The 22290-nt window shown below is 48.0% G+C and overlaps 1 protein-coding gene across 3 annotated transcripts in view; it reads right to left on the bottom strand.

Annotated features, from left to right (window-relative positions):
• LOC106611072 (signal-induced proliferation-associated 1-like protein 1) overlaps window positions 1-22290 on the bottom strand; it is an 83794-nt gene that overhangs the window by 21125 nt on the left and 40379 nt on the right. For all 3 annotated transcript variants that reach the window (XM_082955660.1, XM_082955661.1, XM_014210935.2), the window contains 8 exons: window positions 16089-17650; window positions 15712-15842; window positions 14464-14652; window positions 14015-14189; window positions 10411-10514; window positions 10071-10228; window positions 2827-3406; window positions 832-1106 (listed from right to left, as the gene is read on the bottom strand). In XM_082955660.1, coding sequence (XP_082811786.1) covers window positions 832-1106; window positions 2827-3406; window positions 10071-10228; window positions 10411-10514; window positions 14015-14189; window positions 14464-14652; window positions 15712-15842; window positions 16089-17535 — 3059 coding nt within the window. In that variant the 5' untranslated portion in view covers window positions 17536-17650. The remainder of the gene's footprint in view (window positions 1-831; window positions 1107-2826; window positions 3407-10070; window positions 10229-10410; window positions 10515-14014; window positions 14190-14463; window positions 14653-15711; window positions 15843-16088; window positions 17651-22290) is intronic.

Raw genomic sequence — 22290 nt, 5'->3', positions numbered from 1 at the left:
CTGCGGTGGTCTTTAGACAGCTATGAAAAATATAGATGTAAAGTCTCTTGGTAAATAGTGTGGTCTACAGCTTATCATGAGATACTCTACCTCAGGCGAGCAAAACCTTGAGACTTCCTTAGATTTCGTGCACCAGCTGTTGTTTACAAATATGCATAGGCCGCCGCCCCTTGTCTTACCAGAGACTGCTGTTCTATCCTGCCGAAAAAGCTTAAAACCCGCCAGCTGTATGTTAATCATGTCGTTGTTCAGCCACAACTCGGTGAAACATAAGATATTACAGTTTTTAATGTCCCGTTGGTAGGATATACGTGCTCGTAGTTTGTCTATTTTATTATTGATTGATTGTACGTTGGCTAATTGGACCGATGGTAAAGGTAGATTACCCTCTCGGCGATGGATCCTTACAAGGCACCCGGACCGTCGTCCACGATACCTCCATCTTTTCCTCCTGCGAATGACAGGCATGAAGGCCTTGTCGGGTGTCTGGAGTAAATCCTTCCTGTCCAACTCGTTGAAGAAGAACAATTCCTCTAGTACGGGGTGAGTAATCGCTGCCCTGATGTCAAGAAGCTCTTTTCGGTCATAAGACACGGTGGCAGAAACATTATGTACAGAATAAGTTACAAATAACGCGAAAAAACATACACAATAGCACAATTGGTTACGTGATCGTAAAACGGCAGCCATCTCCTTCGGTGCCATTATTACATCGAGATATACACTACAAACACTGCAGCGCTGCCCCAGTACCCAAATGCATGCTACTGATATGACTGATAGAGGGACATATCTGTTGATAGGTAACTTATTTGTTGTCATGAGCTGTACCTGCGAGGGGTGGAGTCCTCGTGCGGGGGTATGATGACCACCTTGACGGTGACAGAGGTCCTCAGGAGATCGATCATCTGCTCGTGGGACAGCGATGCCACGGCAACCTTACAGATCTCTACTAGCCTGCTGCCCTGGCGCAGCCCCGCCTGCCAGGCATACCCGTAGGGCTCTACCTCTGCCACGATGCCCTCAAAGTTTACATGGAAGCCCAGCTGGCCCAGGCCGTTCCTCCTCAGGGTCATCTCTGTGGTCTGGCTGCCCTTTGACAGGAGCTAGAGACAGGGGAGAGGAGGAGGGGGAGGAGAAAGAGGTGAAGGAGAAGAGTTATAACACTGTGGCGTACAGCAGGTCAGCCACCAGGGGGAGACTCGTCGAGGCCTGGTGACAGACGGAGTATACATCACGAGGCGATGGCTCCATCACGTGCCAGGTCTCGATGGGCTCTCCGGCCAGGACTAATTGGGGCTGATTGGGGATTGGTGAGTAATCAAGGGCTGATTGCTCACCAGCTGTACAAGTCCCATAAAGCTGCCAGAAGGGCAGCACACAATGGAGAGACTGCGGGAGGAAAGGACTCTCATATAGTTTGGGGCGGTACCAGAGGTAACAGGAGTGAGTTCAGTTTTGATCCCCACAGGATACAGCAAGACCCGGAGCCCAGAACACGGTATACTGGAGAGGGTCTCTTGGGGAGACCTATTCTTTTCTTTTGGACTATTATTTTATTTTAAACACCTTTGAAACTGAGCTAATCATACTGTCTGTGTCTGATCTGTGTAAACATTTTGACCCAACCCCCTGGTCTGCCACACTACATAATGTAAGAAACCTCTAAATCCAAAGACAGACTACACTGCATGTGCTGTGTGTGCTCTGTGCAGCATATCACCTTGTATCCCACTGCTGACTTGCCTCTGAAGCTAAGCAGGGTTGGTCCCTGAATGGGAGACCAGATGGTGCTGGAAGTGGTTTTAGAGAGCCAGTAGGAGGCACTCTTTCCTCTGGTCTAAAAAAATGCATTGCCCTGTGTAGTGTGCTGTCTTTTGGATGGGATGTTAAACGGGTGTCCTGACTCTCTGTGGTCACTAAAGATCCCATAGCGCTTATCGTAAGAGTAGGGGTGTTAACCCCAGTGTCTTGCATATCATTATGGCCACCTAATAATCCCTAGTTTCCAATTGGCACATTCATCCTCCTCTCCCCTGTAATTATTCCCCAGGTCGTTGCTGTACATGACAATGTGTTCTCAGTCAACTTACCTGGTAAAATAAGGGTTGAGTAAATAAAAAACAAAACTATTCTGTTGGCTGCTGCTACTGTAAAACACATCACATAAACATAATCTGCCCTTGGGCTTAGATCTGATAAGACACACACTAACAGACTGAATCTATCATCAGCGGATGCGCTACCCTTCAATTAAAGTGTTTTTGTACAGGAGGGAGGATTTAAGGTTTAATACACCTTGCCTGGCCCTTCTGACCCAGTGTCAGGTGGAAAGAGGTTGTAACCTAGTACTTAACACAGACCTCCAGGCAGCCACAACAAGGCCAGAGCAGGATATTATGCTACATCACTGATGCACGCCTCCGCTTTCCGACAAGAAAGGGTATGGCAAACACACTCACTGTACACACAAACATGAAATAACCCTTAGCAAATAGTGTTAATCTTTCATTCAAGACAACTGGCATTGCCTAATCGCATGTGAATGATTAAACTACCTCTCCAAATACGGTCAATGCTGAGTGCTATACCTGTAACATTGTGTTTGTAATCACTGTAGGCCTATTCTGCATCTCCTTTGAACATAATGGATTATCAGAGGTGGAAATGAGAGGTATGTTTATTATAACCCATTTGTTAGTGATGAAAGGTCCTTATCTGGCTTGAAACCTGGGACACCTGTAATAATCACAACAGATGGTGTGTGAAATATTATAAAGCCATCAGTGCAGCAATAATACACAGACTACCTGTACTGCTACTGACCTCCAGGCGTTTGACCACCTCTCCAAAGTCCTCTGTGTTGTTGTTGATGGAGCGCAGCGACACGCTCTCCCCACGCTCATAGTAGATCTTCATGGAGGCGGGGCTGCCCGAGGACCAGCCAATGACGTCGCGCGTGGCACAGTTAAAGACCACAGCCTTAGCCTCCTGATCCAATAGGATGAGGAAATCGTTGGAGATGGCCAGTAGACACTCCCTCTCCGCCCCGGCTACCTGGTCCTCCGCATGCACCGGCCATGTCACTGCACCTAGGCTCCTTAGCTCTGCCCCGCTGTACGGCCGAACCCTCTCTCGCCGCTTGTGAGCCAAGGAGATGAAAGGGAATTTCCCTGTGGGCTCCACCGGCGTGCTGGTCACGTGCCGCTCTGCCAGGTCCCGCAGGTACTCCTGTCGCGTGCGTGTCGCCATGGCACCAAACTTTTCAGACTTGTGGGCGGCGTTCTCTGCGTTGATGACCTTGGCCAGCAGGAAGTCCCTGAAGACAGTGGACTTGGGGAAGGTCACACCCTTGGGGATAGGAGGACCGAAGGAGGGCACGTCCTGGGAACGAGTCACAGCCACGCTGGGGGGGAGGAGAGAAAGAGAGAGAGGTCACTAACTAGTAAGTGCACTGAGGAGGGAGTCCTATACCCAATCTCAATGGATCCTCAGGGCACTAGATCTGAAAGAATTCAATAGGCGTAAGATGGCAAGCTGCTGCTTTTAATATGTCTTATCACTATCCAATCCTCTCAGGGAGTGCAGAAAACAGTAGACTAGAGGGCAGAAAACAGTAGACTAGAGGACAGAAAACAGTAGACTAGATGACAGAAAACAGTAGACTAGAGGGCAGAAAACAGTAGACTAGAGGGCAGAAAACAGTAGACTAGAGGGCAGAAAACAGTAGACTAGAGGGCAGAAAACAGTAGACTAGAGGACAGAAAACAGTAGACTAGAGGGCAGAAAACAGTAGACTAGAGGGCAGAAAACAGTAGACTAGAGGGCAGAAAACAGTAGACTAGAGGGCAGAAAACAGTAGACTAGATGACAGAAAACAGTAGACTAGAGGGCAGAAAACAGTAGACTAGAGGACAGAAAACAGTAGACTAGAGGACAGAAAACAGTAGACTAGAGGGCAGAAAACAGTAGACTAGAGGGCAGAAAACAGTAGACTAGAGGGCAGAAAACAGTAGACGAGGACAGAAAACAGTAGACTAGAGGACAGAAAACAGTAGACGAGGACAGAAAACAGTAGACTAGAGGGCAGAAAACAGTAGACTAGAGGGCAGAAAACAGTAGACTAGATGACAGAAAACAGTAGACTAGAGGGCAGAAAACAGTAGACTAGAGGGCAGAAAACAGTAGACTAGAGGGCAGAAAACAGTAGACTAGATGACAGAAAACAGTAGACTAGAGGACAGAAAACAGTAGACTAGAGGGCAGAAAACAGTAGACTAGAGGGCAGAAAACAGTAGACTAGAGGGCAGAAAACAGTAGACTAGAGGGCAGAAAACAGTAGACTAGATGACAGAAAACAGTAGACTAGAGGGCAGAAAACAGTAGACTAGAGGACAGAAAACAGTAGACTAGAGGACAGAAAACAGTAGACTAGAGGACAGAAAACAGTAGACTAGAGGGCAGAAAACAGTAGACTAGATGACAGAAAACAGTAGACTAGAGGACAGAAAACAGTAGACTAGAGGGCAGAAAACAGTAGACTAGAGGACAGAAAACAGTAGACTAGATGACAGAAAACAGTAGACTAGAGGGCAGAAAACAGTAGACTAGAGGGCAGAAAACAGTAGACTAGAGGGCAGAAAACAGTAGACGAGGACAGAAAACAGTAGACTAGAGGGCAGAAAACAGTAGACGAGAGGGCAGAAAACAGTAGACTAGAGGGCAGAAAACAGTAGACTAGATGACAGAAAACAGTAGACTAGAGGACAGAAAACAGTAGACGAGGACAGAAAACAGTAGACTAGAGGGCAGAAAACAGTAGACTAGATGACAGAAAACAGTAGACTAGATGACAGAAAACAGTAGACTAGAGGGCAGAAAACAGTAGACTAGAGGGCAGAAAACAGTAGACTAGAGGGCAGAAAACAGTAGACTAGAGGGCAGAAAACAGTAGACTAGAGGACAGAAAACAGTAGACTAGAGGACAGAAAACAGTAGACTAGAGGACAGAAAACAGTAGACTAGAGGACAGAAAACAGTAGACTAGAGGGCAGAAAACAGTAGACTAGAGGACAGAAAACAGTAGACTAGAGGCGCAGAGACAGAGGCAGCGTAGACTAGAGGCAGCAGAGACGGAGGGCAGCAGTAGACTAGAGGGCAGAAAACAGTAGACGGGGCGCGTAGACTGAGGCAGAAACAGGCAGGGCGCGTAGACTAGGGGCAGCGGCAGAGGACAGACAGTAGACTAGAGCGACAGAGACGAGGACAGCGTAGAGGCTAGAGGGCAGAAAACAGTAGACCAGAGGACAGAAAACAGTTTCATAGGCTGGGAAAGAAGAGCAGTGACATTCTTATAGAGTTTTCACGTGGTTATTGTTCCTCCTAGTCCCTTTCCCTTCCCAGCATAAAGAGGGCATGAGCCTTTCTATGGTCAAGGCTCTATTTAGGTCACCTACTACTCTTCCCATTCAACTCCCATTGTTGCTCCACAATAGGCCTCCTAGAGTTTAATGAAACAAATTAGCATGAAAGCTAACCTAGTTCTGATGCAGATGACTGACAATGATTGGCTTCAAAATCTATATATAATCCAACAATGGTGAGGAAAAGCTGAACAGCAGCACTATAGAAACCCACTGCAGGCCAGGCTCATGTAGGCTGATGTCAGAGTCATGACAAGCCTCAGTCCAGTCCATTAAACAGATAACACAGCCATCGCATGCAGCTGCGACATTACAGCCCAAGCCTCGCTCAACCAGGCAGGCGTATATAACTATACATTCAGCGCAGCTGACAAACCAGCTACCACTGAGACGGCCACTCTCAGCCAGCCCTAGACCCCAGATCACAGAGAAGATACGCGGAGTGGAGAGGAGGAGGCTACTCGCTATTTGTAGAAACAAAGCTCTGATCATTATGCAATATGGCTAAATTGACCTATCTGCATTTGGACAGCAGTTGATAGCACGAGATTATCACTAGGCTGTATCCCTAGGCTGGCCACAGGCCAACTACTTCTCTGTTGGCCTGAAGATCACTGATGCATCATTCCAAAGATCCCGTTTTCACTGTGTGTGAACAGGATACAGAGCCAGTCACACACACAATACCGATCAATATTTAAAGCTACTGTAGCAACTTTATAATCTCTGATGAGTCAGAATTCAACCGCACTATCACCAATAACAGCAATATCCAATAAAACCTTGGCAAAACGTAGTCATTGTATCACGCATTATGTAATACATCACAGTAGTGCAGCCGGGCGTGTGTGTGTGTGTGTGTGTGTGTGTGTGTGTGTGTGTGTGTGTGTGTGTGTGTGTGTGTGTGTGTGTGAGAGAGGTCGCTGAAATCCCTGTGTCCACTGACCCCCCTCCTTTTCACACTGGTCATCAGCATCACATCTCGGATCCCTCCTACACACACACACACACACACACACACACACACACACACACACACACACACACACACACACACACACACACACACACACACACACACATACACACACACACACACACACACACACACACACACACACACACACACACACACACACACACACACACACACACACAGTGACACAACCCTCAGACCCACCTGCTCTTGCGCCGGCATCTGACCCTTACGTTTCCCAGTTGGTCTGTTTATGTGACTCTACCAACTCCTGACTGGGCTAGGCATTATAAAAATATGTCTCCTTGAAGTGAATCCTCCTCTCCTGTCTGCTCGTTCTGATCACACTACTGCAGGTACACACAGCTTTATCCAGCTAACTAGAGCTGCTTGCGCTGCCCGTCCAACCGCTGTTCTGTTTCTAGATCTTGTGAGTTTTTAACTCCTCTTTGAAATGGCATCCCAGGCTCCCAGCAATTCAGGCTTCTAGCATATCAGCTCTCTGGTGGCAGAACAGAAGAGATAGGGGTTGGAACTTGTAGTCTGTTCATTAGATCCATGGGACTGAGCCAGAGGCTGGATGCTGAGAGCTGCTCTGGGTGAAGTGGAGTCTTCACTGCTTCAGGGTCCCGCTCTCTCTACTTCATCCAAGAAGAAAAGCCAGCATTTCTCCCTCTCAGCCTCTTCTCCTCGACGACACTCATTGGCTTCAAATCAAAAGATGTCCCCATTAAAAAAGAACAACTCCAGCTGAGGAGGGCATCTAATCGTTGGCAGTCAGCGCTGGGGGGGTAGAGGGGTTACTGGAGGGGAGGGTTCAGAATAAATTAGCCCAACTTTGATGAAGTTTGAGCTGAGACCCAGAGCCTGTACAAGTGTTCCTCGGGGAGGGTCTGTGAGCACTGAGGGACAGAGCACTGCATGGCTGCTCAAGAATCCTCTGATTCGCTCGTCCAGCAAGGGAATCATTGATGTGTATGCCGCTAACTCATTCAGATCGCTCCAGCTCCGTTGCCCCAAGGCAGTGTGGTAGGCAGGAGGGTTGAGTGAGTGAGTGAGTGAGTGAGTGAGTGAGTGAGTGAGTGAGTGAGTGAGTGAGTGAGTGAGTGAGTGAGTGAGTGAGTGAGTGAGTGAGTGAGTGAGTGTCTCTGTGCATGTGGCAGGGGGTGAGGTGTGGATGAGGGTGTCAGTGAGAATGCCACAGAGCTCCGTGATCACAGTGAGAACAATAGAGTAGGGCCCCATCCCATCAGCTAGACAGCAGCTGCAGGGGTGATCTCTCCCCGTCAACCATAATCAAACAAAAATGTATACCCTACCTATAGCACCCTGCCAATAGTACCCTACCTATAGCACCCTGCCAATAGTACCCTACCTATAGCACCCTGCCAATAGTACCCTACCTATAGCACCCTGCTAATAGTACCCTACCTATAGCACCCTGCCAATAGTACCCTACCTATAGCACCCTGCCAATAGTACCCTACCTATAGCACCCTGCCAATAGTACCCTACCTATAGCACCCTGCCAATAGTACCCTGGCTACAGTACCCCGCCTTTAGTACCCTACCTATAGCACCCTGCCAATAGTACCCTACCTATAGCACCCTGCCAATAGTACCCTACCTATAGCACCCTGCCAATAGTACCCTGGCTACAGTACCCCGCCTTTACTACCTCGCCGACAGTACCTCGCCTATAGCACCCCGCCTACAGTACCCCGCCTTTAGTACCCCGCCTTTAGTACCCCGACTACAGTACCCCGCCTACAGTACCCCGCCTACAGCACCCAGCCTACAGCACCCCGCCTTTAGTACCCCGACTACAGTACCCCGACTACAGTACCCCGCCTACAGTACCCCGCCTTTAGTACCCCGCCTTTAGTACCCCGGCTACAATACCCCGCCTACAGCACCCCGCCTTTAGTACCCCGGCTACAGTACCCCGCCTTTAGTACCCCGCCTTTAGTACCCCGACTACAGTACCCCGACTACAGTACCCCGCCTACAGTACCCCGTCTACAGTACCCCGCCTACAGTACCCCGGCTACAGTACCCCGCCTACAGCACCCCGCCTTTAGTACCCCGCCTTTAGTACCCCGACTACAGTACCCCGACTACAGTACCCCGCCTATAGTACCCCGTCTACAGTACCCCGCCTACAGTACCCCGGCTACAGTACCCCGCCTACAGCACCCCGCCTGTAGTACCCTGTCTACAGTACCCTGCCTATAGCACCCCGCCTATAACACCCCGACCTATAACACCCTGCCTATAGCACCCTGCCTACAGTACCCTGCCTTTAGTACCCTGACTACAGTATCCTGTCTACAATATTCTGGCTACAGTACCCTGCCTTTAGTACCCTGACCTACAGTACCCTACCTACAGTACCCTGCCTATAGTACCCTGACTACAGTACCCTGCCTACAGTACCCTGCCTACAGTATTCTGCCTAAAGTACCCTGCCTACAGTACCCTGCCTTTAGTACCCTACCTACAGTACCCTGCCTACAGTACCCTGCCTACAGTACCCTGACTACAGTACCCTGCCTACAGTACCCTGCATGGTATACTGCCTATAGTACCCTGCCTATAGTACCCTGACTACAGTACTCTGCCTATAGTACCCTGCCTATAGTACCCTACCTATAGTATCCTACCTACAGTACCCTGTCTATAGTACTCTGCCTATAGTACCCTGCCTATAGTACCCTGCCTATAGTACCCTGCCTACAGTACCCTGCCTACAGTACCCTGACTACAGTACCCTGCCTACAGTACCCTGCATGGTATACTGCCTATAGTACCCTGCCTATAGTACCCTGACTACAGTACTCTGCCTATAGTACCCTGCCTATAGTACCCTACCTATAGTATCCTACCTACAGTACCCTGTCTATAGTACTCTGCCTATAGTACCCTGCCTATAGTACTCTGCCTATAGTACTCTGCCTATAGTACCCTGCCTATAGTACCCTGACTACAGTACTCTGCCTATAGTACCCTGCCTATAGTACCCTACCTACAGTACCCTGTCTATAGTACTCTGCCTATAGTACCCTGCCTATAGTACTCTGCCTATAGTACTCTGCCTATAGTACCCTGCCTATAGTACCCTGACTACAGTACTCTGCCTATAGTACCCTGCCTATAGTACCCTGACTACAGTACTCTGCCTATAGTACCCTGCCTATAGTACCCTGACTACAGTACTCTGCCTATAGTACCCTGCCTATAGTACCCTGCCTATAGTACCCTGACTACAGTACTCTGCCTATAGTACCCTGCCTATAGTACCCTGACTACAGTACCCTGTCTATAGTACCCTGCCTATAGTACCCTGCCTATAGTACCCTGCCTATAGTACCCTACCTACAGTACCCTGCATGGTACCCTGCCTATAGTACCCTGCCTATAGTACCCTGCCTACAGTACTCTGCCTATAGTACCCTGCCTATAGTACCCTGGCTACAGAGAGAAATAAGGAGAGCCAGTAGTTACCCAAGCGAATGTATCTGGGTTGGTGACCATGCCTTCTAGTGGTTCTCTTTCCTCATTATGTTATCTACCTGTGTGAGTTCAAAACAACCACTGTTGTAGTACCAGGGGCTTTCCAGGTTCTTAGTGACCGCCAGGCCCTCTAGGGTCTAAACACGGTTTACACTCACCTATAGCAGGTATTGTCGGAGCAGGGGCTGTGCACACGGACGATGATGAACACGTGTTGGAAGTGGGAGCGGATGGTCTTGGGGGTGAAGGGGAGCGCTCCCGGCTCCTGGAACACTATGGTGATGATGTCATTTCCAATGTGTCTCTTCCTCAGCAACTACAAGGACAAACATGGTATAACCATACAAGAATTACACTATCTCAATGAATATCCTATTCTTCAGCATGGCAGCATTGAACTTGATTAATAATTGAATCCATCTATGGCATATCATGTTATCCTAAAGCATGTCTCTTAGATATTCATGTATTATGTGATATCATAGAACCCTTCCGTACCTGTTGTTTGTTGTTGGGTGTGTAGGGCAGCAGGGTAGACACGTGGAACATGATCTCATAGTCCCTGTAGGCCGTGTACAGGGAGTGGCTGCCAGTGGAATCAGCTGGAGGAAGGGAGAGGAGCACCACAATATAAGGCCCCATTGTACTGCTCCTGCAACCCAACTCTGTCCTCCAGCCACCTATCTGCTCAGTGCTTTATGTACTAGACTGTCTCCTGTTTCATAGCCCGAACAATAAGCCATGCTAGTGTAGTCTGATCAATGTCTGCCAACATAGTGAGACAGGAAAACAACAACAAATAATTGTTGTCAGACAGGTAGAGCCCTATCGACAATACTGTATTGTTGCTCAAAAATACTACATCTAAAAATGTAGCATTGTAAAGAGTATGTCACAACCCTACTAGTCTACTATACTCCTAAGAGCAGAGGTACCCATGCGCTTGTCTCTCATGACTGTAACTGATTTGGTTTTGGGTGCAAGATTACCCAGGCAGCCACCACAATTAAAATGTATGGACAAAAGAGGAATGTTCATATTCATTGAGCTTATGAATAGAGGAAGTGCCAGAAATAGTCTAATGTAATTAAGTGCATAATTGCGATGAGCTGCCATTTCCTGCTCTGCTCTCATTAGGAACATAAAGGATCTAGTGGAGCGTGTGGGCCAGCCATTGTGAACATGATTTAGTCCTCAATACACCAGAGACAGACGGAGAGATGGAGGGAGGGAGTACGGGTTATGAGAAAGAGTTGGTCAGAGGAACAGGTATGGTGGAGTGATAAGACTCGCAAGGCGAAATGAGGGGTTACAAGAGAGATTTGAAAGAAAAACAGGCTACATGAAGTAAAAAGGGACTACACATAAAAAAAACCCTGCAAGAGACAGGAGAGCAACATCTATTTCCTGGATTACAGAGATTACCCCAAACCTATTGTTGATAACACACAAGGCAGAACAGAGCACCGCCTACAGCAAATATTAAGCAGACTCTACAGCTGTGAGACCTGGGGTGAGGAGGTCAGAGAGAGGGTCAGTGAGGTTCCCACACAGGAGCCTGTCATGCTACATCCTTGGTCAAATAAAAAAGGTCAATCACACTTTTAAATGCACTGTCAGTGCTTTGCTTTGAATGGGAATCAATTGTGTGTGTGTCCAAGGTTAGTTAAACACAACTGTGTGTTTGTGTGTATGTGTGTAGCAAGGCTCAAGCCACGCCCACCTGAGAATACTCCTGTCTTTAGCTATCATTTGGCTGTATTTGAGAAGTGGATCATCTATTTGTCAACTAATTGTCAATTCACCGATTGCTTTCAAAAAAAAATTGGACAATATTCATCCTATTACCACCTTTTCTCCTGGACTTTACTGTTGAGGAAAATTGTGAAACGATGTCTCAAAAGGATGGGGGTATCGTCAGAAATTGAAGACATGGGACAAAAAGGTTTTGACCCACGTGTTTATAAAGTTTATATACCGATGGGGATTAAACACACTGACACGGCAACCACATGACAAGAAAGAAGAGAAACCGGTCTACTTACAGTTAGTCTTCCCTTTGTGGGATACATTTTTTTAAAATGTTTGATTAGATGATAACGTAAACAAAGTTGTCACTCAGAAAAGAAAGCTGAGACGAAAAATCTAAATATCTTATTCAATCATGTAATTTTGTATCGTTCCCCTATTGTCAAATAAATATGCATTGGTTAATTCTCAAGTGGGTGCTATTTTGATACAAAACATTTCTGCCTTGTAGTTAATATTCTAGATGACATTCATGAATAAGTAATGTTGCACATATTTGGGTAAAAGCCATGGTGAACGTTGACAGGAGATTGTGAGGGGGCGTTTACAAATTATCTTTGGGGTGGTACCTTAGAAATAGCTGGTTGGATAGAGTAACTTCATATGCCCACATGTACAGTGCATTTGGAAAGTATTCAGACCCCTTGACTTTTTCCATATTTTGTTATGTTACAGCCTTATTCTAAAAAATGGATTACATAAAACATTTTCCTCATCAACATTTTCCTCATCTGACTCTTCCTGTCAGAGCAAAAACAAAGCCATGAGGTCGAAGGAATTGTCCGTAGAGCTCCTAGACAGGATAGTGTTGAGGCACAGATCTGGGGAAGGGTACCAAAAGATGTCTACATCATTGAAGGTCCCCATGATCACAGTGGCCTCAATCATTCTTAGATGTAAGAGCATTTGGAACACCTAAAACTCTTCCTAGAGCTGGCCGCCTGGCCAACTGAGCAATCGGAGGAGAAGGGCCTTGGTCAAGGTGGTGACCAAGAACCCGATGGCCATTCTGACAGAGCTCCAGAGTTCCTCTGTGGAGATGGGAGAACCTTCCAGAAGGACAATCATCTCTGCAGCACTCCACCAATCAGGCCTTAATGTTAGAGTGGCCAGACGGAAGCCACTCCTCAGTAAAAGGCACATGACAGCCCGATCGGAGTTTGCCAAAAGGCACCTAAAGGACTCTCAGACACTGAGAAACAAGATTCTCTGGTCTGATGAAACCAAGATTGAACTTTTTGGCCTGAATGCCATGCGTCACGTCTGGAGGAAACCTGGCACCATCCCTACAGTGAAGCATGGTGGTGGCAGCATCATGCTGTGGGTATGTTTTTCAGCGGCAGGGACTGGGGGACTAGTCACGATCGAGAGAAAGATGAACGGAGTAAAGTACAGAAAGATCCTTGATGAAAACCTGCTCCAAAGCGCTCAGGTCCTCAGGACTTCTTGTTGGAAGGTTCACCTTCCAACAGGACAGTCTCTGAATGTCCTTGAGTTGCCCAGCCAGAGCCACTTGAACCCGATCGAACGTCTCTGGAGAGACCTGAAAATAGCTGTGCAGCGACGCTCCCCATTCAACCTGACAGAGCTTGAGAGGATCTGCAGAGAAGAATGGGAAAAACTCCCCAAATACAGGTGTGCCAAGCTTGTAGCATCATACCCAAGAAGACTTGAGGCTGTAATCGTTCCCAAAGGTGCTTCAACAAAGTACTGAGTAAAGGGTCTGAATACTTATGTAAATGTGATATTTCAGTTTTGTATTTTAAATAAATTTGCTAAAATGTCTTAAAACCTGTTTTTGCTTTGTCATTATGGGGTATTGTGTGTAGATTGATGAGAATAAAAAAAACGATTCAATCCATTTTAGAATAAGGCTGTAATGTAACAAAATGTGAAAAAAGTCAAGGGGTCTGAATGCTTTCTGAATGCACCGTATATGCAAATTAGTTGTTATTTCCAAACGTTATTATTCTATCAATATAATAACAATACATATAAAAGGGCCACATATGGTTAAAACATTTTGGCATGTGTCATTTCAAATAAGACAACATTTTATATTTAACCTTCAATTGAATACCTGAAGTCCCACCAAAATGTCTGGATTCCATAGATTTTCTGTCTCTCATTATACAATTGTGATAAAAAGGTCAATATTTTATGGATTTTTTCAAATCTAAAATAGTTAAGAATCTTACTCTTATGTAGCTGTTACATTCATCAGAACTGTATTTTTGACCTTCTGTCAATTTTGACTACCATTGCTAGTGTGTGTGTGTGTGTGTGAGCGTACTCTTGGTGTCAAGCTGGGCGCGGTACTTGGTGAATCCCTGGAGGCGGACTCTTTCCCCCAGCAGCTGTATGAACTCCTCCAGGGCAGGGCCCGCCGTCTCATTGTTGTACATCTCTTCCTCACTGCTCTGCCCCGCCCTGCAGTACATCACCCCCACCTTCACCTGGAAACTCAGCTGGAGAGGAGGAGGGCGAGAGAGGGGGAGAAAGTGAAGGGGGAGGGAGGAAGAGAGGGGGAGAGAGAGTGACAGATTTAACGTTAAAAAATGTTTGCAGTGCAAAAACTATACGAGATCAGACAAGCCTAATTTTATAGAATGATATAGTGCCAACATATAGTGCCAATCAAAATAGCTATGAAATATGATAACTAGCCCAATAACAGCATATAGCTGTAGCATGGCTGGGCTCTTCAGGGAGTGTTTTATGTAGTGTTTATGTATCTCCTACCCCCTGCTCGTCCAGTTTCATCAGCTGTTCTGTGACCTTGGGCGTGTTGAGGGCCAAGCGGAGGCAGGGCACATCCAGCTCTGGAAGCAGGTGCTCCAGCACCTCCTTCAGGGGCAGTCCCCGGGTAGTGCCATGCTTAGAGGACGAGGGCACCGCATCCTCCAGAATAGACCCCCGGAGTGTGGTCAACTGGATGGAGGGATGAAAAGAAGGAGAGGAAGAGAAAGAGGTGTGAGAGGAGGAATGTGCCTCAGGAATCCCCAGTCCATGGAACTTTCACATCAAGATGGAACAAAGCGATAGCCAAAATGAACATGTCGGTTTTTCTTCTCAAACACCCTAACTTATCCTGAGTAAGTTCATAACTATTTATCTAAAGCAATCTGACATAAAACAACAGAGAAGAACCAGGTACAGTTATGAATCAAACTTTTGGCCTGGGGGCAGAAAGCTGAGGGTGGGGTTGGGGTTGTTCAGCAACGGATAATATGTACACAGAGTGTGCATTGTGTTCAGCAGAGGCCGTGAACTCAATCACTTGCTATCATATACAGCTGGAACGGAGGGGAATTTTCTCTCCCACACTCCTAGGAGAGGGCCCTAACAAAAGGACAGTGTTCCACAGGTTTGGGGCCCTGGGGACCCGGGGTGTCTCACACAGAGCTGGAGGGTCTATTCACCCACACCTGGCCACCTTCCAACTCAGGGAAAAACCCCAGACAACCATCTCTGGACACTCCAGGGCAGGTGCCTTAAATCTATAGCTGGGAATGTAATGGTGCTGTGTCGCAGTCACTCCATAACTAAAATCACAACCTTCCAACTTAATGAAGCAAATGATTTTCCAGTGAAATGAAAAAGGAGAGTTCTCTATAGTGTTTTGAGGTTGTGTAGCATTGACAGGCCATGGAGATGTGAGGAGGATGAGAGCGTTTTCTATAGTTTCTTTACACAGTGCTGATCTGAGGGAACAGCTGATGGCCCTCTGGGCTTCTTACATAATCAGCAGAGAGAGACAGAGAGCTGAGTTTCACCTCTAGCTAGTCTTACCGTGAAACTACCAGGAAGACAGACACGGGAGAGTTACTTATCTACAGAAAAACAAATCTACAGACAATCAACGTGACTGGATTTGATAACAATTCCAGAAATCTCAATCTATCTAGCAGGATCATTAACTGCTAACGCTGTTATAAGTTACATGGTCCAGGGAGAGCAGTTGTAAAACCAGGAGGCTAGCTGTCTGACCTCTGATGTTCTGAAGATGACCCGGTAGTTGTACTGCTGGCCGTGCTCTTTGTGCTCCTCCTGTTTCTCCCTGCGCAGACTCACAGCTACTGGACCCAGAGCCTCGTCCATCCCAAAGTAGTTCCAGTGCTCTGAGGGAGAGAGAGAGAAAGAGAAAGAGAGAGCAAGAGAGAGCGAGAGAAATGGAAGTAGACAGCTATGTATAAACATACACTTCATGCATTTGAATTTGGAAACTGTATTACACAGTGGGCTGTGTAGGACTATTTGTTTATGTTACACATTCTAGTGTTATAGTACTTCATGTACTGTATAATGTTTGTAACTGAATAAGTTTGAGAGGATACATAATGTATGTTCAACTGAGTCTATCTCACCTCTAAGGTAGAAGAACTTCCTGTAGTAGTAAGCTCCCAGGTCCACATGCTCTACGATGTAGTGTTTCCCTCTGTCACTGAGGGAACTGGGGCTGTCCTTGGGCCCCTCTAGCACTGCCACCCCAGCGTTAGTGCAGTGGGAGCTGAGGGACGACTCAAACTGACTGCCCTCGCTTCCCAGGGTCCCCGAGCCCCCACTCCCCTGTTTGGGGGGCCCGGCTCCCGCCGTGCGCCTTCCGTTGGCCCCAATCTCATTGCGGAAGCAGGGGCAGCTGAGGAGCATCTCATTGCTCTGCTCGTCCCCGGTGCCCATGCTGGGGCTGTCCCTGGCCCCGGCACTGAGCTCCTCCTGGCTGCCAGCGGGGGAGCTGTAGGCCAGGCTCTGGGTGGAGGACACGGTGGAGGTGTTGGAGGCTGCAGCTGCAGCAGACGCCCCTGTGGTCGTGTTCTTCCTCTTCCCCGCCACCATCTGCCTGCTCTGGATCACCTCATTCAGGTCAAACATCATGCTCTGCACGTCGTAGTGGGAGAAGCCCCTCTGACACACCCATGGCTTGACGGGGGTTACCCAGTCCTCTGACCGACCGTCCTCAGCATCAGAGCCGGCCCGTGGTGAGTCCGACTCCCCCCTCACGCTGCGTAGTTTACGGAATATAGACTCTCCCCCTGTCTCTGACTTGGAGCGTCTCTTTAGGGGCTTCTCTCTCTCCTTGACTCTGCTGGATGCCTGGCTCTCACTAGTCTCCTCATGTAGTTCTATGGAGGCCTGCTTGAGTCCAGCAGTCAGCAAGTCCTCTAGTCTGTCTGGTGCAGGGCTGCGCTGGTCAGGCTTGTCCCCCTGGTAGCCCTTCAGCATCTCAAAGAAGCTCTCCCCTGGCGCCCCGTGCTGATCTATAGAGGAGGTGCTGCCATACTCTCTGTGTAGTGGGGACCACTTGGCCCCTGAGGGGCCCCAGTCCTCCCCACTGTCCCCGCCATCGTCCAGCTCACTGATGGTGATGTCACTGTTGCTGCGCTGGCGGATGCGGCGGATGTTTCTGTGGGAGGGGACTCTGTAGTCTGTGGGGGACAGGTAACGGCTGTCTGGGCTGTATCTGGCCCCCTGGGTTTTACTCTTCAGTGTGTTGTGGATGCTGCGGAGCATAGAGGAGTCCTGGGGGCTCATCAGGTGACCTAGTTTCAGTTGGCTCTGCCCACCTCCGGCCAAGGCTGGGGACTCTGGCTCTGTGGTAACCTGCCAGAGAGCACCTAGGTCCTTCCTCGGGGGCCACTCGGCAACCCGTGCCCGTACCCCCATTTTAGGCACCCCCGGGCCCCCTGGAGGGTGGGCGCTGTCTATGCGTGCCCCTCCGTTGGCCAGGCGGAGGTGGCGGGTGTAGAACTCGTCGATGACTGGGATAGAGCCCCCCACGATGCGCTCCATGGGTGGGCGCTTCAGACTGGTCATGGTGCCAAGGCCAGAGCTGGTCACCAGGGCACTCAGCAGCAAGGCATGGCTAAGCTGGATGCTCAGTGTGTCTGCTACTCCACTGGGCTCTCATCTCACTCCAACTGGCTACAACCTGAAAATAGTTTTGGTATTAGAACATACTGTAAACTCAATAATTGCATACCCTCGCATTTCATATTAACACCAACTTTCTCTAACCAGGCGAAGAGTGGAAACAGTTGGGGAATGTAAGCTGCCTAACTGGTGTTGAAAATGAAACCAATAGCTATGGTCTGGAAAGGTAGACAATGACACAGTGACATAGGCTACCTGCCTGATAATTGGCTGTGTGCAGTGCCCTGTTACTGATGTGGCCTCTCTCATGCTCCTAGGTTTTATTGCAGACTAGCAGGCAGCACAGTGGAAAGTATTCGACTGTGTCTAATTAGTTCATCTCTCTTTGGGCCTTGAGTAAGCAAGCTAATGTTCTCCAACTTTAATCATCTGACTGACTGTGTGGGAGTAGGAAATGGCTGCAGTACCAATTTATTTCCCAAATGGAAATTCTTAATAAATAGTTTAGCTTTTTTTCTCGGGGCATTTGCTGAATTAGAAATGGCCTCTCTCTTTTCAGAATTCGGGGTTTTCCAGACGTACTTTCTCCTGACATGTCCAGGGGGTGTTTATGATCGGCAGAGTCAGTCAGATAGATGCTTTTAGATGCTTTTAGAAACTCCAGGACAGCCTTACAAACATGCAGACATTTCTATTCTTCAGGATTGAAAGGGATATCTGGATTTCACAAACAAGCCTGCAGAGTCATATTTGGATGTGATTTTTGCCTCCTGGCAAACTGACACAGTAAAAAGTCACTGACATTTCAATTTCATATAATGGCTCTACTTTTCAAACCAATTTCAGCATAAACATCTGGGGGAAACATGAAAGCTCAGCCAAATCCAACCTGAGCAGAATTATGCCTTCAACCTAATCATTACATTCATGTAACAAACTCCCAAAGTAGACTGTTAGGTAATTCAATAAACCAATAGAACGCACTATTAACTATTTATATATCAAGTGTTAAACAAAATGTGAGGTTTTGATCTATCAACGAATCTTGTCCAGAGTACATTATCTGATCGATATAGCCTAGTGTGTTCAGCTGGGAGGCAGGGCTCTGGTTCCCCTCTCTCTGTCACTGACGCTGGACTAGTGATCCCTATGAAGTCCCTTCACATGCTATGGATAGCAGGTTCACCAAATCAAAGTGCTGAGATACAGTTTACTGGATCAAACATCCTGAGCCCACATAAAAAAAGGCCCTTCGAAAGCCGACAGCAGAGAACTCTGATGTCTCTCCCTGGCAGATTGAGCCAATTTGGCAGCGAGACACTCGAAGAGATTACGGTTCCTCTCAGTCAGTCCTGCAGCACACAAGCTGTGATCACATTAGCCACTGGCTGTCAATGCTGTGATGGGCTTGCATTTCTCCATGGCAAACACATTCACACATCAGAGAAAACTGCTTCATACGGACACATACACTACTCCATACATACAAAACAGTCACACTTTCAGGGGAAATAGACATTGACATGTATGCAAATTGATTTACTTGATGAGACACCAGAAATATGAACACGTTCTCTAAGCATGTTAAATTGAAAATGTGTCAGAAATGATTACAAGCTGAAAGAAAATCAAAAGCAGTATAAATAAATGCTTCTGCCACTAAGAATCTCCAAACACAACAAATGAATAAATACATTTTCTATCCACACAACCAGTCCATATTACCCAGGAGCCATCAGTGTTGCTACTGTAAGCCAGTGACCCCAGGGAGATGGGTTAAATTGTCACTCTGTAAAGAGTGCCATACGTACACTCTGCACCAATAGAAATATTGTGAATAAAATACAGTACATTAGGAACCAAAACAAATATAGGCTATATTCTATGGCAGGGATCAAGTCTCTTTTTGTATTCGTGGGAATACTTGGTGAACGAATTTCCTAAATGAAACAAATTTTGTTGTTGAATTCCTGTTGATTTTAGTCTTTTTGTTGTTGTTGCTGTAACGTTTGGGGGTCCGGTTTTGGCCTGCGTGCCTGTCTGTTGCCGACCCGTGCTCTAGAGTTCCTCCGGGGTGCCTCGCGTTCCAGGCTCATCATCCCCAGTGAGCTGATAAACACATTGAGTTGACAAGAGGGAGTTTTTGACACCAAAAAAACCTCCTACATCTGTGCACGTTGGGCACCAGTCTGAGCCTCCCTCCTGATGTGCCTAATGATCTTATTGGATCTAGTGTAAGTAGTAGAAATGCTTGCCGACAGATTGAGATAAATAATTCCCATTCTAAACAAACAAATAAACAAACAAACTGGATATCACACTGTTTCATTGACTTTTAATCAGAACATGAATACTGCTCGGACTGATGTAGACTCGCTCTACTTCAGGCTCTATATCGAAATCTCAAAATACACTGCGATTTGCTCCTGCACCAGAGTCTAGAAAAATGATCAAAAATAGCATCTTAATTCATCATAATATCATTCTTGTACATGAAGTTCATTGTTCCGCATCAGTTTCACATTTGACTGTTAGTAAGTCATATCATGAATGATGAAATCCAAGCTATAATAAATAGGGTAATGGAGACTGTGGTTGGTGGTGCTCACGGTGCATGAAGAGCAGAGGTTCCTTCCTCCTGGCTGGGCCGGGCTGTGCGGCTAGGGCTATGCGGCTAGCGCTCTGCTATAATGGATGGACACTTAGCCATGGCATGGCAAACCTTGTCCTGTTTGCACTCCGCATTTCAATCACTGCAGCTTTGGGCCCGCTGCCTGCCTGCTGCACAGAGCAGAGTCCACAGGGACAGATAAATAGAACCACAACCCACACAGCCACCGCAGCCGAAACACAGCCACATGCCTTTATCTGGCTTCCAAAACACATTTCGAGGGGCCGGTGTGTGTGTACATGCATGCATAATGCTATGCTCACGTTTCCTCACATAACCTCAGTTTCAGACTTCAGCCAGGGGTGGGGAGAGCCTGAGAATGTGTGAGGAGAACTGAGGAGGGAAAAAACTGGGGGAAAGTGAATGAAGCTTCTGCTTCTGGCTCCCTACTCCCTATCGGTGGTGTATATTAGCATGTTAGTGGGACATGTCGAGGCACTGTAAGCCTGTTGACTAAGTGAGGTTAACTTCCTGTAATTGGGGCTCTGAACTCCCAGCTGCTCCACTGGGCCTGGGGACAAATGAGTATTAGGCTGCACCACTCAGACAGAGAGAGAGAGACAGGGGTCATGTCATCATGGCTGCCACTGGGGAGACTAGGAGGGGTTGGGTTTGTTGTGCCAGCGAGGGTAATATAGCCTTATGAGTGATCTACACAGCCAGGTGCTTTCAGTCTACTGTGTTATTAAGCAGATACACAGACCCAGTTACCAAGCACACAACATCAAAGCCACTGGCGAGAACACTTAGCACTTGGGGAATTATTTATTAAAATCATTTGAGATGAGAACCTTGCACTTTTCCAAGGTATTCTAAAAGCTCCCGATAAAAGCATTTCCTTGTGAGGGCACATTCAGTAGTGTAGACGTTACCCAGGCAACTCCCAGCCAGGGCTCACTGATGCCAGCTTACAATGGTGAGAGGCACACTTCTGTTGGTCGGCCTGAGCCCCATGGAGGCCAAGCTACGCCCCCATGAGAGAACCAACAACATGTCCGGGAATGCCTAGGAGACCTCTAGCTGTTTCCATGAACAGAGTGGCAGCAGATTCCCAGTGCCCTGCTTCAGTGTTAACAAAGCCCCTAACAATGGAGCAGAATAGACCAGAATCCCTGGCCTACAAGCTGTAATCACTTCAACTTTAGCTGCTTGGCCTAGTGAGACTCACTGAATGGGACTGCCTGGCCCACACCACAAGAGGCATCACTCAGCCTCCCTACCTCTCCCTGTCTCCCTACTCCTCTCCTCCAACAGGCCCACTGGGCTGTGGGCAGCTGGCACAAAGTTCCCTCTGTCCTGTGGAAGACTGGGCCTCATCTCCAGTACAGAGAGGCCTTTGATAAGAGGCTGACCCTGATTGTGTAGGAGCCACTAAGAGGACCTAATGAATCACAGAGAGGAGAGGGGGGAGAGAGGGAGAGATGGGAAAGGGGGGTGGGGGAGAGGGAGAGATGGGAAAGGGGGGTGGGGGAGAGAGAGAGATGGGAAAGGGGGGTGGGGGAGAGAGGGAGAGATGGGAAAGGGGGGTGGGGGAGAGAGAGAGAGATGGGAAAGGGGGGTGGGGGAGAGAGAGAGATGGGAAAGGGGGGTGGGGGAGAGAGAGAGATGGGAAAGGTGGGTGGGGGAGAGAGGGAGAGATGGGAAAGGGGAGTGGGGGAGAGAGAGAGATGGGAAAGGGGGGTGGGGGAGAGAGGGAGAGATGGGAAAGGGGGTGGGGGAGAGAGAGAGATGGGAAAGGGGGGTGGGGGAGAGCGAGAGATGGGAAAAGGGGGTGGGGGAGAGAGAGAGATGGGAAAGGGGGTGGGGGAGAGAGAGAGATGGGAAAGGGGGGTGGGGGAGAGAGAGAGATGGGAAAGGGGGGTGGGGGAGAGAGAGAGATGGGAAAGGGGGGTGGGGGAGAGAGAGAGATGGGAAAGGGGGTGGGGGAGAGAGAGAGATGGGAAAGGGGGGTGGGGGAGAGAGAGAGATGGGAAAGGGGGGTGGGGGAGAGAGGGAGAGATGGGAAAGGGGGGTGGGGGAGAGAGAGA

Source organism: Salmo salar, chromosome 09 (genome assembly GCF_965601325.2).
Source record: "Salmo salar chromosome 09, fSalSal1, whole genome shotgun sequence".
Classification (NCBI taxonomy): Eukaryota; Metazoa; Chordata; class Actinopteri; order Salmoniformes; family Salmonidae; genus Salmo; species Salmo salar.
Note: the sequence above shows the minus strand (reverse complement) of the source record. Positions and strands in the feature narration are given on the sequence as shown.